General features: G+C 30.1%; 4 protein-coding genes across 4 annotated transcripts, besides 2 other annotated features; 1 reads left to right on the plus strand and 3 right to left on the minus strand.

Annotated features, from left to right (window-relative positions):
- Window positions 1-322: 322 nt before the first annotated feature.
- On the minus strand, window positions 323-1,661 carry TVAGG3_0780680 (uncharacterized protein; the record flags this gene model as incomplete). Its single annotated transcript, XM_001308452.2, has 1 exon — window positions 323-1,661. A coding segment is annotated over one exon (1,339 nt), but the record flags the coding sequence as incomplete, so codon positions are not given.
- A 1,695-nt stretch (window positions 1,662-3,356) lies between these two features.
- Window positions 3,357-4,231: a mobile genetic element.
- Window positions 4,232-6,419: 2,188 nt separating this feature from the next.
- Window positions 6,420-7,788, minus strand: TVAGG3_0780700 (uncharacterized protein; the record flags this gene model as incomplete). The annotated part of the gene is made up of 1 exon (XM_001308453.2): window positions 6,420-7,775. The coding sequence occupies one exon, from the start codon at window positions 7,773-7,775 to the stop codon at window positions 6,420-6,422; it is 1,356 nt and encodes a 451-aa protein (XP_001308454.2).
- A 68-nt stretch (window positions 7,789-7,856) lies between these two features.
- On the plus strand, window positions 7,857-9,967 carry TVAGG3_0780710 (uncharacterized protein; the record flags this gene model as incomplete). Its single annotated transcript, XM_001308454.2, has 1 exon — window positions 7,933-9,426. One exon carries the CDS (start codon window positions 7,933-7,935, stop codon window positions 9,424-9,426), a length of 1,494 nt encoding a protein of 497 aa, XP_001308455.1.
- A 1,912-nt stretch (window positions 9,968-11,879) lies between these two features.
- Window positions 11,880-11,985: a mobile genetic element.
- Window positions 11,986-12,065: 80 nt separating this feature from the next.
- TVAGG3_0780730 (spectrin binding) lies at window positions 12,066-13,988 on the minus strand (the record flags this gene model as incomplete). Its single annotated transcript, XM_001308455.2, has 1 exon — window positions 12,066-13,988. One exon carries the CDS (start codon window positions 13,986-13,988, stop codon window positions 12,066-12,068), a length of 1,923 nt encoding a protein of 640 aa, XP_001308456.1.
- Window positions 13,989-16,802: the final 2,814 nt, after the last annotated feature.

Below are 16,802 nucleotides of genomic sequence, written 5' to 3' on the forward strand. Positions count from 1 at the left end.
GCAATAGATTCGATCACAACAGGTGTTATAGGTATAGAATCCAGCAGACAATTGATTAATTGTGTAAATTCAACAATTATATTCAGTCCATGTTCTTCAGTCGACACCTTTGGTAAGAAATAACACAATATTTCAATATTTTTCGACAAATGCTTCATAGTTTCTTTAAAATCAGTTATAGCCATTTTAATGAATTGTATTGTATCAAATAATAACATTTCCTGCTCATTTTTATCCAATGATTCATATTGGTTTGCAAAAATATTTTGTAAAAACAACAATTCGGAAACAATAGATTTTTCATCAGAAAAATAATCCCATTTCATTCTAAAAACATTGAAAACAAACAATCTCCTGAAATGACAATTAGTGCAATCAATGAAATTGAAGATAAACTCTTCATTAGAAAGCCAACTTTTTATTATATTCGGATTGTTGACTTTTTGTTTTTCTAATTCCTTTAAAAAAGTAAATATACTACATACATTTTTCTCGCAAATGATGCGTTGATTGTCTTTAAATGCATTGTGTATTGAATACCTCATAGATGTGGAAAATGAATGCATTAGTTTGGAACTAATAAACGCTTCATCGGAAACTTCGGAAATACTTTCTTTTAATCGTAAAACTAATTCACAAAACATTTCCGGATATTTGACATTTCTATCAAATAATTCTGCAATCAAATTTGGATATTTAAAGATGCTTTTGATACAAAATGATCTAACAAGTAATAAATTATTAATTGATTCATTTAAATTGGTTTCAAAAATAGTAATCGACGGATTAAATATAATTGTATCTATTAATGACTTATAAATATTTTGTGAACTTACATTTTGTAAACTATTCAAATTTTGAGAAATCATTGAATTTTGAGAGACCATTGAATTTTGATTTTGTAAACTATTGAAATTTATTGAACTTGAAACAATTGTTAGAAAAAGACATAAATCTAAATATTGAGGAATTTTTTGGTTTTCGTTTATTTTCTCAAATGTTTGGATGATACAAGGAATTGAACAGTTCTGTAAGTTGTTTGCGATTAATCCAACAATTTTTAATATGTTTAGCTTTGGTTTCGGAATCAAAGTTGAAATTGCAGGTAATTTGTCAATATTTGGGTATTTGTAGTCAAAAATCTTATCGAATGCTGTTGATGATGGTTGAAATCGTGTGACTTCTTCTTTCATATCAAGAAAAACTGATGTTTTCGGTAAATCTTCGAAATTAAATTTCAAATTTACGAGTTCTTCGTCTTCAATCTTGGAAAAACCTTTGAATATGAACTGTACAAGTGGTTTAAACAGGTCTTCGTCGAAGCATGGTGCGATTTTGCTAAGAAAAAGTAGAGGAAGAGGATCTAAGTTCATAAGGAAGGGAGTAAGAGGTCCTGAGATCTCCGAAAGCATCTCATTGTCACGTAGTGTAGGGTATTCGTTCAATATCTTCTGCATGTAGTCAAGAGCGTCGATAAAATTTGATGTAACTAATTGTGGGTTTTCTATTTGATTCTGCTTAACCCAGTCAATGAGAGATGCAACGTAGAATGGATGTGGATCAGTTATGGTTGATAAATACTTGTTCATCTCTTCAATATATTCCGATAATGGAAATTTATTGATATTCTTGATAGATGCGTTGACAACAAAATAAAACATCCAATCTGTAGTCTTTTTGTGCTCGGAGGGAATAGGAAATGTGTTCAACCAAGTAAAGATTTGGTGAAGTAAGATTTGATTTTGTTCACTGCTGCATTGACAGATGTATTGAACACAAATATTTAAAATAAGAATAAATCTGTTGATTTCTGAGACTTGATTCGATGAAATTAAGTTTGAAATCTTGACAAAGTCGTCTTTGGACAAATTAAGGACAAGATCATAAAATGTCATGACAACCTTTGCTGAATCGTAGATTAATTTCTTGTAAATGTCTTCGCGTTCTTCAATTGAAACTTGTTTAATTAAAAGAGGGTACGAAAAATCAGGACCAAATGGTGAGTTTGGAGGTTTAAGATCTCCGCGAAGTTTTAGTGATTGAATGATAGGATGCTCATCAATACTTAAGGGTGCACCCGTATGTACGTTTATTCGAGAGGAGGATCACCCTCTCAATTTTGAGGGATTCGTTAGTTTATTTTCTCAATGAATATGCAATAAAATTTGATTTTTACCTTATCAATATACTTCATATAATATACACATGTTCATGTAAAAACTTTTTTCCAAAATCCTCAGGTAGGGTTGTTAAAAATATCAAAAATTAGCGTTTTGAAGACACCATGGTGTCTTATAATTTGCCCTTCCTTATTGGCGTGTAGAAATAAATGCGCCAATAGATTGAAGAAGAAGAATTGTTTTACTCTTAATGAACTTTAATCCTTTTGATATAAGAATATTAAAAACATTAATATAATTTCGATTTCGGAAATTAAATTTCCAAATTTTTTGTCGATTTCAGAAATAACAGGATCCCGCATCCAACACGCAACAACAAAACACAAAACACACTTTTTGGTTCTTTCATTCTTTTAATCGTAATTTATGGAATACATGATTTGGATAAATTTTACAAAAATAGAACCTATATTATATTCTTTTCAAAGACTCTTGCAAATCATCAAAAATAATTGTATTTTAAAAAACGATCAAATTATCCTTTCATTATTTTAAACTTAAATTAGTTTTTATGATTGACTAAAGCAATCATATTTATTCATCATTAAATAAACAAAAAAATAATATTTGAGAGTTATTTCAAAAAAAAGCACATTGAATTTATTAATTTGTCTCAATTTCAGTATTATAAATTTTTATAATTTCAATATTTTGAAATACACTTTTTAATATTTCAATATTTATGATATTTCAATGTATTAAGTGGTCTCAAATTGAGCTTCTCAAATATAAGTTGGCCTATTCAAATAATAAAATTAAATAATATTTAAAATAATAAATAAAATTGATTGAGGTCATAGCAAAACGGCTGTTTCAGTCATTAATTCTTAAAAAGAAAAAAGGGTAAAAACTAAATAAAATGGGTAAAATTCAATAGTGTCTGTGCTATCGTTCAATTTGAAGGTGTCTTTTGAAACCGCAAGACACATTGAATTTTTGAATAGTGTATTATGGTTTGACAGACACCAATGAAAAAAATAAAATGATATTATTTTAAATATATAAGATCCTTATATAAAATATAAATATTTTATCGTTTTATTTTCTTGTTTTAGAAATGTTTTTTATTGAAAAATCAATAAAACTAACTCGAAAATAAAATTTTTGATTTAAAGACACTATGATGACACCAGGCAAATCTTCCAAGACACCTATCGTCGGGAATCTAACAACCCTATCCTCAGGAATTAAGGGATTTTTGAATTTTAAGAATTTTTTTCGAATTTTTTCGAAAAAAAAATATTTTCAGAACAGCCTTAACGGCTAAGATTTAGGAACAATGTTAAGTATCAAAAAGAAAGGAGGTCTGATATAGACAACATATATCGTTGAAGGTTGAAAAATTCTCTAATATTTGAGCCCAAAATTTCAAATTTTAATTTTTTGAAAAAAGAGGCCACCCGTATGTACGTTTATTTGAGAGGAGGAGGATTATATTTTTGAAAGGGTGAAACATTATGAATATGTTAATTATATAATAATATGTATTATTATAAAAAAGAAAAAATAAAGCACGTTAAAATTTTTCTTTCTTGATTTTTTACAAAATCTACTTAGAATTATGCAAAATATGACTAAATAATTATAAATTTCAAGTTAAATTTTAATTTTGATAAATAATTTAAATTTCAAAATATCAAGTTCAGTTCGACTATGTATGTAGTAATTCCTCAATAAAGTGCCAAAACCCTATTAAAATATATGAACATTTTCAACATTTTAATGTTTTTATTTAAAAATTTGATGGAATATGAGCTTCAAACAATTATTATGTAAATAAAAATAATTAAATATATGTATTTATTCGTATTACAACCGTAGTAAGTCGATTCTTCCTTTCTTCTACTGAGGTTTGAATTTGATTTCGAATTGTAAAGAGATTCAAAGGGAAAATACTAGCGGATAAAAACTACCTCCATGAAAGGGTCATAATGGACTCAAGTTGTATTTTTTGATATTTTTTGCTTTTCGAGCCTAAATAGGTAGCCAAGATAATGCCTAAAAATAAGGTTCTAAATTCTGAAGTTTACATGATCCTCTCGTGTGCACCCTTAACAATAGACGCATCTCATTCAACAACTACTCAATTTTTTTAGAAAGGGGGGATTTCCTATCAAAATATGATTTCAGATATAATTCTTTTATACCAATAATATTTCATTATTTACTAATCTGTTATTCAATTTATTTTGAGGTGAAAGAATTGAAATATCGTTTTTTTTTTTAAAGAGAGTTCGTTTAGCATTCATTACTAAAGCTTCATGAGAAACATCTCAGAATTACAAAGCCTCCATGCATAGCTACTCTACCTTATGGTGTTTTTAGCCTTCGTTGATATCAGTAACAATTTCAAATTTAAAAAAAAAATCAATTTTGGAGATCTCATATTTTTTTTTCTTTATGTTTTAAGGGTGAATGAGCAGCGATGTACAAACTACTCATTGCAAAATGAGTTTAACATTATAAGTGCTATTTGAGAGTTACTTATTGTTTCTTTCCTCTTTGAAAACCATTAATAAATATTTTAAATTTTACGTACAATCATCACTACAGCAAAATCCCTACGATTCAACCAATTTCCATTGTAGCACGCTCTCAATGAACACTTGTTATTTTTGTTCAAATTTATACGATTGAAGAATGTTGGGTAAAAATCACAAAGGTATGCATAAAAATAATTAAGGTCGATATATTTAGATGTCTTGGTATTATTTTCAGAAGTAGTAATTCGAATATTATAAGTCAATGAATCATAAAACGAATTTTTCACTGTGACGGTAGAAGCATCTTTAAGGTAAAATGTTTGCCCTTTTCCACGATCTTCTAATATTGAACACACATCTAATATCAATTGGCCATATATATACATATTACCATAATCATTACTTTCTTGAAAATTCTTCAAAATATTACATTTTTCAAATATATATTCATTAACTCCATCCAGATAAAACATTATATAACTTGAAGCATTGTTGCTTTCAATAGTACAATAACTCATATTCTGGAAGTTTGGAGAAGATACTTCTAGTGCAACATGAGAAATTAAACTATTTCTACTAATATTTGTAGATGCAAAACTCACCATTCCATTATAATTATAAAAAAGAGATCTTCCTGAATTACTACCACATTCACAAACAGAACTTTCAATAACATAGCTAAATTCTGTTGATCTTGACAAACTAATTTATGAGTGTACCCCCATTTTACCAATTGTACAGTTATAAGAACAAAATATATGTTGGACAACAGAACTATGTGAAGATTCTACCCACACAGCATTACCTCTTTCCGAATTACAATAATCAAATAAACATTCAGAATGCATGATTTTTGAACCAGATGAACTGTATAGAATAACAGATGAAGTGTAATCGCGAAACACACATTGAAATAAGAATACTTGATTGTTTGAATAAGATAATTTGGGGTTGCTTTTATATTCAATAAAGTTGCGACATTCTTCACCAAAGTATGAGATCCATAGATCTTTTGGAACATTGTCCTTATGGGTCGATCCATATTTGATTACATTATCCGATTAGAAATCAAATACAAAATTTTTGTCACTTTTTGAATAAAATATAAAATTCTCATGGGAGATGACAAGATAATTTTGTTAATACACCATTTCCGAAATACGTTGAATTTTGTAAATCATTTTGTCAAATTAGTCAAAACATGATAAAAACGATTATTTTACATTCAATTTGAGTGACAAATTGAAAAAATGCGAAATTTAGTTGATGAATATGATAACTCTCCGTATATAACATTGCACATTTTTTGGGTCCCACATTTTCTTGAGGGTCCTGGGTATTATTTAAAACAGTTGTCCATAGAAACACTTATATTTGAAATATTGCATATGATGAATTTTTGGGGAATTTTGAATAGTCTACAAAGTTTACAATCGGTTTTATATTGTTCTCTTATCAAAATCAAATACACTCTTCAAAAATTGAAACATAAACCGCCAGGACCCGTCTAATTTCCTGGACCCAGAAAAATGTGCTTCGATAGAATTTAGTAAATTTATACATCATCAATATCAACAATTCTTTAAAAATCAATACGAGCTCAATAAATGTTCCATCTAACACCGAAAATTTCAAAGAAAAATGCAGGGGGTTACACCTTGGGGGTGACTAAACACTTAGGAAAACAATCGAATCAAAGAAATTGTATAATCTACATGTTTAACAAACAAAACAAAAATAACAATATAACAATAAATTAAAATCCGAAAAGCCAAATAATAAGAAAGAAAACAAGAAGGATACAAATACAGTTAATAACATTATTACGATTCCAAACAATTTCGAAAGCATTTTCTTGACTTTCTTGTGCAACTAGTTTCATATTAGTTTCCCTATGCGAAATATGCACAAAACTAGGATTTTTGAAATGAAAAGATAACAAAACACGATTCCATTCAACGTTTTGTTCCAAATTAATATACGGACTAATAGTATTCGCAATATCTCTTATTTGATTCCAGTTGCAAGTCATCAACTGATTTTCATCAGTATAAACTGAAATAAGAAAATCAACTAAATTAACATCATAAATAAATGAAATAAGAATCTTCGTTTCAAATCTACAAATCTGTCTGATAACTCTACATGAATAATTCGCAAGAAAAGAGTTCTGCGGACAAAGAATAAATGATTTAATAATTACACGTGAGAAATCAATGAATTCCGAATTACAAATGATTTCTTCTTGAGTGTATATCATTAAAAGAAGCCTACAAACACAATCATCATAAATACAACTGACTTGTTTCAATGTTTCCAGGAATTTCTTGGATGAATTTAAAATGATTTCTCTGACTTTTTTCCATTCAGAAATTTTTCGATTTTGAAATGAAACAGAAAAACACTTTGCAATAAAGATTACGCCTTCTTTGCTTTTGTTTTCTAGTGTAGTATTGATGATACTGTCTAATGATGTCAATAAAGGGTCAATTAATAGTTTTATGAAGTATTCATTTTGAAATCCTTGAATTAGTATGGATAATGAGTAGTTTTCTGTAGAATATTGGTTTGTGAACTTGTCAATAAGTATGTTAATAAGTGTTGAATGCTTGAATATTGATAGTGAACGAAAATTTAAATTTCTTAAAACGTTTTTGATGAATTCTGCAGGTGGTTCATAGTTTAAATGATCACAGAGTGATGAAAAGAATGTAACAAAGTCGAATCTTTTGAAAAATATGAATCCTGAGGACATGATAAAATATGATATTGTATCAAAGAAGTTTTTATGACTTTTCGAAGTGTATTTATCTAAACTAGCCGCATATTCTAATATAACATCGAAGAATTTATGAATTCTGAAGATTTTTTTGTAAAATTGTTTATTTTGACATTGTAATATCGTCAAACATCTGCTATTTAGCATATATTCGCTTTGGGGCTTCATGAGGAATGCGTATCTCTCGATTTCCTCGATATTTTTAGTTACATATTCGATGACATCTTCATCATTGATGTTCCATGCCATAAGAAACTCAGGACTAACGAGAACGGTCTCTAATTTTAGATTTTCTTGATCTTTAATATTCAGCACATCATGATTTTCAATCATAATTATGCGAAATTCAAAAATTCAAGAAATCTGTCACTTTTGGGATTTTCGTCACTTTTATAAAATTTTTAGTACGTTTATAATGAATTCGCCTCCTCCATCTATTTTTCCAAGCACGAGCACGTCAACTTCTCCGCAAATTCCATCTTTAAACGATATGTCGCATGAAGGTATATTATCAGATTCTTATGATTCTCAATCCACAGAAGAATTATTAGATTTTCCAATACCAGCAAAAAATACAGAGAAGAAACATGAAGAATTACCTGAGTCACCTCCAAAAGCAAAGCTTGCACCACCACCAGTTGTTCCAGCTATTGCAATTCCGAAATCAAACAACCAAAAATCAATTTTACCAAATGCAAATTCGAATTGTGCCACTCCTAACTCATCAAAACAACCATCTCTTATGCTTACAAGTCTTAAAATGCCAATTATTGCAAGTATTCGTTCGTCCATACAAAAGACATCATCAAAACCAATAAATACTGAAATTGATGAACACATTGATGGAGAAATCACTCCCAGTACGGCAAAAAGCCAAACACCAAAGGTTTCAGAATCGTCAAATACTGAACCCGGTATGACAGTCAATTTCAAATCTCCACAGCCAAATACACCTCCAGAGTCAACATCTCCGCAGCCGGAATCTCCAAGTTCATCTCAATTACAATCTCAAGATGTTGAAGAACCTCCAAAATACTCTGAATCTGAGCTTGAACAGGCTCTTTCAGAAGTTGTGAATCAAAAGCAACGTCCAATGCCTGAAATGAGAGCTGAATTAATTAAATATGCAAAAAATCTTCAACTTGATGCTGTTGGAATTGAAGATTATGATAGAGCACAAGAATTAGATGAAGCCATCAAGTTCTTAGAGCATAATTGCGAGATGACAAAGCCAAAAGAAGAACCTGTAATCACTGTCGAAATGAGAATTGAACAAACTAAGCAAAATATACAAGATTGCGAAGAAAAATACAACAATAAGATAAAGGAATTCGAAGAATCTACACAACTCAAAATGAAAGAATTGCAATCTTCTCATGAAAGTGAAATTAAACTTCTTGAAGCCAAAGTCAGTTCTCCAGACTTCATTCATGAGTTTGATAAGCCATCATCACGTCTACTAAGTCTCAGAGAGCAACAGAGAATCAGAGCTCTTCAAAAAGACTACAACGGAGCAAAAGAACTGAAAAGACATGCAGATCAACTCGAAAAGGAAGAAACGGAAACAGCAAGAAGAAGAGCCATTAGAAAGGTAAAGATATTATTCACTCAATTGCAGCAAAAACATGAAAGAGAAGATGAATGCGCAAGTCAAAATTGGGCAAGACAGAAAACAGCAATCGAATTAGAAAGAGAAGCAGAAATAACTCCAATGAAACAGTTGCTTCATCAACTAGAAAGAAATGGACATCAAGCTCTCAAATACTCTATCAGACAAAGATCAAACCACTCTAATATCAGAGAGAACCAAGTTTCATATAGTCCAACACAAAACTTAACAACTCCAAGAACAAAGAGGAAATTTAATGAGATAAAGAACAGAGGACAGTCGAGATTGAACTTAGGAGGAATTGATGTTAGAGGTGTCATGAAGCAAAGCAAGCCATCATCAAGAATCAGAGTTAAGAGAAGTGATCAATATTAACTTTAATATTATTTTTTATATTTTGTTTGTAAAAATTGTATTGTAATATTACTTTTACACATCTATATTTCAAATTCATTGATTTACAGTGCTTTATTTATCACATTTACATCAAAATAATGTTCATATAATTATGTTATAAATCAATTAATATACAATGAAAAATATGATGTCTCAGAAACTTCTTTTAAACTCTGAAGGAATGTTACATGATGCCTTGTGATGCGGAGTTTTACCTTGACTTCTCTGTGAATTCTTTTCTTGTTTCAAACTTCAAGATTAATTTAACAGAAGATAGACTTAGACTGACATCTTATTTTTTTTCCTTGATTAATTCGAAGCTTTATAAACTTCGAAGTAAATGGAAAAACTCAAGTTGATTTGCTCTAGATAACACTGAATCGGTGAGGCTATTTAGCATAATGAGTGAATGGAATTTAATTTTTAGTATTTCATCATTTATTAATGCAATAATTTTGAAAACAAAGCTCTCAATTTTGAATAGTTTACAAACTTACGTATTAAATCGTCTCGTATAAACATGCCATATCTTAACTGCAAGTTGAGAAAAATCATAAAAAATAAATTTTTATATGATATTGAATTTTTTTTCTGAGAAAACCGTTTTTTAACTCTTGATTGGTTTCCGGGATTCCAATCAAGAGAATCAGGAATCAAGACAATAATATCCCGGGATTTCGGCTAATGATATTTGGCAATTCTTTTATCCAAGTTCTACAAATCCTGAAGAGATTTCAGGGACAAATGTTGAAGCAAAAACAACAGATAACAAATGTTTCATATACAAAAGCACATTCGAAGATATTACAGATAAATCTGCAATTCGTCTTGATAAAAATAACATTCAATTTCTTCATGCATTAACTTTATTTTCTCAGTGTGGTGGAGGTAATAGGATCGATGGTATTATTTACTTTAATAGCAATAGCCCCATTGTTCAATATCGCTCATGTGCCTACAAATCAAAAACTACTGGAGATGTGCAACGCACATATGCCTCCATTGGTTCAGCAAGTCCTAGTTATATATCTGAATGCTCGTTCTATGATTGCGGGGATTCAAATAGATATTCTGGCAGTATGAATTCTATTAATGCAGGAAAATTTTTTATTAATTCGACAAATACAAGCTTCTGCTATGCAGAACATGCTTCAGGAATCACAATTACAGATGCACTAACTGGCAGTTGTGCTTCATTTTCCTCATTTTGTAACACGAAAGCCTCAGAATTAATAATTTATGTCGAACAAAGTAATTTTGAATTTAAATTTTGTAACGTGCTGAAAAATGAATACCACGGTTCGGAATTTGGAACATTAACTGCAATCACATCAGCAGAAATAAAAGTCAATAATTGTTCATTTCTGGGGAACATAGGACCAAATTCAGATTTCTCTTTATACACCGATGATTGCATATTTGAAATTGAAAATACATACTGCGATAGACAGATCCTGCATGGTGAGTACACAACCAAAAGTATTCACTATTTATCTTCAACTCATGATCTTCATCATTTTTCAACTTACTTTTGTGAAGCAAACTATCCCATCAACGAAATTGAAGATATATCTAAGAAAGTCACAAAAATCAAAAGAATTCAGTATTATTCACGCCGTTTCGTTTCTTCACTGTGTTCACTTTTCTCAAAGAAGTAAGTCGTAATAACATAGATAGAATAAAAACCATACTACTACGGCCAAAGCTCCACTCAATTTTGAGAGATTTTGCTTAGTTTTACCACATTGACATATTTAGGCCATAACTATTGAATATTGGGAGCTGTTTTTCCAGGTAATTTTTCATTTTTATAATATTATATTAAGCATTTCTTAGACTCTGTTCAACCAGTGAGTGAAATTTGTGCGGCCTTTGGATCCTAATACTTCGACAAATGAAAGTAAACGAGAATTTCTGTGTTTTAAACCCTCTGACAGGAAAAGTTTGATTCAAACAATCTTTCATGAAAAACTCTTCTTCGATATAACTTAAAATGATATGTAATTCAATTCTGTTATTTAAAGTTGTCATATATTAGGTTTAAAGTCAAATGGGTGTAAGAGTTCCCTTAGGATGTTTCGGTCTACTGCGAAAAAAAAAGTCTAGACCTCAATGTATTTTTGAATGTATCGCGTGAAAGTTTGAGATCATGTTTGCTCTATATCTAACACTATATCATCCCCCAAAGTTTCCTCCTCATCAGTTCATTATGTGGTTCAAATTTATAGGTTATACTAAAACAGTTTTCCAAGGAAATTACATAATATTTTTATCACATAAAAGCATAAAATTTCCTAGATAGATTTGACTTATAAAGGCGAAACTTTCAGGTGTTATATAGTGGTGGATATATAGAGGAACTTTGAGCCTAAACTTTTCCACCTTACATTCAAAAGTATACCTTAGGTTATTATTTTTTAAATAGTTATTAAGGCTGCACTTACGCCCATCTGACTTTAATTCAAATTTTTGATAGAAGCATCATTGAAAATCAACCCTAAACATCCAAATTGAAAGCCATGTCAGATGGGCGTAAGTTGACGATATATTATCATAATACAAAAAAAATTTTAATTTATCAAATGTTTGACAACACCTTTATTCAAAAATATATCTATTTATTTTGGACAGCCATTATCTAAAACAAGTTTTCTCATTTCCTTTGTTGCAGCGAGTTTGAATGCAGACTTTCCCTTGCATTTGAGAGATTTGTCGACATTCTTTATGTTGAGAACTTGTGTTACTGATTCAGCTCTTCCACCGAGAATTGCCTCGTGGAGTGGTGTTCTGTCTGCGTCATCTTTGATGTTTGGATCTAAATCATCTCTCTGACACAATGCTTTGATACATTCAATGTCACCTTTTTTGATGGCTTCATGAAGTGGAGTTCTCTTGTGCTGTGTCAGTAAGTTGATGTTGATGCCTTGGACGTTGAGGAGAATTGATGCCAACCCGATATCTCCTAAAGCGCATGCTGTATGCAATGGAGTTCTTCCGGTAGAATCTTGTGTGTTTATATTTGCACCTTTTCCAAGGAAATACTCGGTCAAAACGTAGTTCTGGTTGGCAACAGCACAATGCAATGGTGTTTGGCCCAATGTATCTGTCCATTCGAGCTGTGGATACTTATCAAAGATATAATATACCAAATCATCGTTACCTGAGATGATGGCTGCATTGAGAATAGTAAGTCCATCTTTATTCCTAGCGTTGTGGTCGAAGTCCTTCCTTTCAAAGAACTCTTTCACGATATTAAGTCTTCCCTTCAAAGCTACGACATGGCAAGGGCATCCCTGCATTATATCTACTGGGAACTGTAATAATGTATGGATGACTTCGCTTCTTTCGTGAACGCATGCGCTATATAAATCTGAATCTTTGTTTGGAAAACGATGGACTAACTTAGGGAATGCAGTGAGGTACGCTGTAACAACGTCTGGTATATTATTGACTACGGCTGCTGCTAAAGTGTCATTTTCTGGAGTAAGAGATGGATTCAACGCAGAAGGTATTGTTTTAACAACAAAGCTTGCTGCAAATGAATGGCCACCACAAACAGCATTATGTAGCTTCGTGAAATGCTCTAAAACTGTAGCTTCTGGCTTCTGTTGTAAAAGGTGGATGAAATTGTGTTCGACCTCTATTCCGACGATAGATTTGTTTGAAAACTTATCGTCGAGGCTATTTAAGTATTCAAAAGCTTCAATGTTGTGGTATTGAATGGTAATATCGAGTTGCTTTGCAACAGGAATGTTTCTGGCTTGTAGATACTTAAGGATTTCAGCATTACCACCGATAGCTGCACAACGAGCGATTTCTTGGTCGTATTGGTTGACTTTTGCGGAAATAGCTCTGAAGCACTTGATTGAAGCGTAGTAAGCTGCGATATCGAGGAGAGGGAGTGACTTGCCTATCTCTGGGTAGAAGATTTGACGTTTGAAGTTGAATTTGTCATCAGGAATGAAACTTGGGTCATCTGCACGTAATAAGTGGTTGATTGAACCTTCATCGCCTTCGCGCATGATGTAGCCATTGAAATTTTCGATAGCTAGTTCATCCCAAGTTTCTGAGATGATGCTCTTTGGCCATGGATGGATAACGCCAACTTGGAGGCCAATTTCTGGTATGAAGCAATTGTGTAACACTTTCGTGAATGGTCCTTCTGGATGAATTGTTAAAAGTTTCTTAATTTCATCAATTGTAACGAGATTGAGGTTGTAAAGGAGACGGACGAACTTCAAAACAGGGTAAATCTTATTGTCTTCGGTGCCATTGTAATATCTCATCTCATCAAGGATATATGAAATTAATTTACCGAATTTGTTTTCAGATGACTGCTTAGAAATGAGCTGCGCAACAAGATTTGATAGATTTTGAATAGATTTCGGTCGAATTGATGCTGTTTGGACAATTTCATGTGCAATATATTGAATTCCTTGTGTAGTCTTTGTAAATTCTGATGTAATAATGGTGGAGGCAACATCAGGGACATTGTTTTCAATTGTATTAACTGCTTTCTGTAACCTATAATATTGTTCCATTAAAGAAATGATTTCGTGGCCTGTCAGAAAATTTATTTACAAAAATTCGATTTTTTTCCGAGGGATAAGGAAAAATTTTGTGCTCTTTTTTAGAAAATTTTAGGAAATTTAGGAAACTAGATTGCTGTTCTAAAACGACATATGAGAATTTACAAATTTTGTTTTTTTTGATCAAACAAAATATCATTTTATATTAGCATAAGGATGTCAATTTGGAAGAAAAGTGAGAAAATTCCTAAAATGCTAAAAATGAATTTTCCAAACGTACTTTTTTATCTCATTTTTTTGATTTTGAAAAAAATTTGGAGAGAAGAACTCTTCGTTTTTGAATTTTGTCACGATGGTTTTAAAGTATATTAGACATATGTATTGATATTACTATTTTTGTATATTTTGAGAGAAAATCCCTAAAAAGTAAGAAAATCTGAGACGGTTTGAGAAAATATATAAACTATTGAAAATTTGAATTAAACTTCTAATTTGGAAAAAAGAAATTTGGAAAGAAGAAAATTCAAAAATCGAGATTTAGACTCAGTATCAAATGGAGAACAAAATGTTTCTTCATATGAAGGAAAAAAATTTTCTTGAGAAGAAATAGAGTTTTTAAAATTTTATTGTATGTAATAAATAAACAAATATTAAAATTATTTTTTGATAACAAGAAAATTCCCAACAGAAAATATTTGAGACAAAGAAAAAAGAAAATTGAAAAATATTACTCTCCTTTACATTTCTTGAGATTTTCAATTTATTTTTATAAAATTGACAATTTTATACGTTTAGATGAAAATAAGTGATTTTGCTTGAAATAAAAATTATTGTTTGTTTACAGCTATCAAATAGATTTTTGCTATTTTGATTAAAATTTGTTAATCAAATTAATAATTTTTTTCTAAATATCTTAAATATCTGGATCACTCACTGATACGATGAATTAAACGATAAAAATAATACAAACTCAACTAAGTTTCCTGTCTTTCAACCAAAAAATATTATGCAATTTAAATTAAATTGTTTATTCAAATATAAAACAAAGATGAAATAATTACAGTTATCATAAACTTTATGAATAACTCTGTAATTGGTTCAGATTTTCGTAAAAATATTTTTATTAATATCGATAAGAATATGTTTACCTACTATCATCACATATCTATAAACAAGAGTAGAGTGATTTTTATCATCGAAACTTTTTAAAAGCTGCAAGCTGGAAGTAAAAATCTTGTTTTTTTTTCTGAGTTAGTTGTAGAACTATTGATTCCCGAGTTATCATTGTGATGTAGAAGGATGTCAATGTACTGACTGAAGGATATGAAGTGAATTGAATTTCATTGAATTTCAATTTGATCAAAATTTGTTGAAATTATATGAATGTGTCAACATCTGTATCACTCTCCTTCACTTCTTCCCTATTTTTTCGAGAACGAAGCTAGCTCAGCTTTCGCTGAGCGAATTGACACTTTTGATGCCTAAACGTACATACTCTCAAATTTATCGAAAAAATAATACTACCTAAACTCGTATATTCTTATTTTAAATATGATATTATCCTTAGATTCCACACTAGAATATATTTAAATCAACTTTTAAAAAAGTTCGAATCCTGCGCGTCTCACTTTTTAAATTTTCCAAATGGAAAATTATATTCTCCTAAAACGAAAACAATTTTCCGAATTGACATCCTTAATTAGCATAAATGATGCATTGGAAAAATTTAAATAAAGCTAATATATCCATCAAATTTCTGATAAATTTAGAAAACACAGGTTTTAACTTTGGAATAGTATCCTACTCAATACACTTCGAAATACAAATATCTTTGACATATAGAAACTATCAAAACTTATCCAAACATGAGAATAATCATATATTAAAATGATTAAAGTAACTAACATGGCTCAATGTGCATTATGTTTAAATATTGGATAGAATTGTAAACGATATATACAGTAATTGCGATAATTGCAAAAATTGAATAAATAAAGTTTCAATATTTATATTTGACGCATTATAAGAGCTTTGAATGCATCTTTTCGATATTATACTAGGGAATTGTATTGATCGAACATATTAGAATCAGATCATTATTTAAAATTTGGTCTAACAAGCTAATTTCTGTGAAATAATTAAAAAATATTATTACAATAAGTAGTATATTAGACCTGTTAAGAGAAAACGTTGTTTATATTTAAACCTTTTTGGAATTGAAATTATTCAATTCAAAAGAAATAATTCAGTGTGTAGATTCAAATTTTAATTTTTTGAGACGAAACAATGTAACAGAAAAATCTTTAATACGATCATAGTATCAAATACTAATGAGTACCGCACTTACGGTAAAAATAATCTAAACCTCAACTATTTATTCTCTATATCGTCATCGTTGTTTTCCTTGAAAATATCGATATTACATGTGTTAACAATTGATTATAGACAATATTTTAATATTTTCAATTATGATGCAAAAGTACATAATTTATTTGAGTCATTGTTTTAAAAGCGCGATATCATATAAAATAAAATGCTGGGCCATCTTCTATGCAGATTATCAGCATCAACTGATTATACAGGAATATATACTTCAAGCGTTAACACTGAATGCAGTGAAAATTTCACTTTCATTGATTGCTTTTTCAAATATATTGGAACATATGATACAAGTTCAGCAGTTTGGTTATACTCAGGTTCAGTTGCTCAATATGCAACATTATATCGCTGTACATTTGAACATTGCCGTGCAAATAAAGGCGGTGCCTTCAGTTTTACTGGATATTATAATGGACCTTATTCGAATAAAAAAGTTTATTTGGATTA

The sequence above is a fragment of the Trichomonas vaginalis genome, chromosome VI, assembly GCF_026262505.1.
Source record: "Trichomonas vaginalis G3 chromosome VI, whole genome shotgun sequence".
Classification (NCBI taxonomy): domain Eukaryota; phylum Parabasalia; order Trichomonadida; family Trichomonadidae; genus Trichomonas; species Trichomonas vaginalis.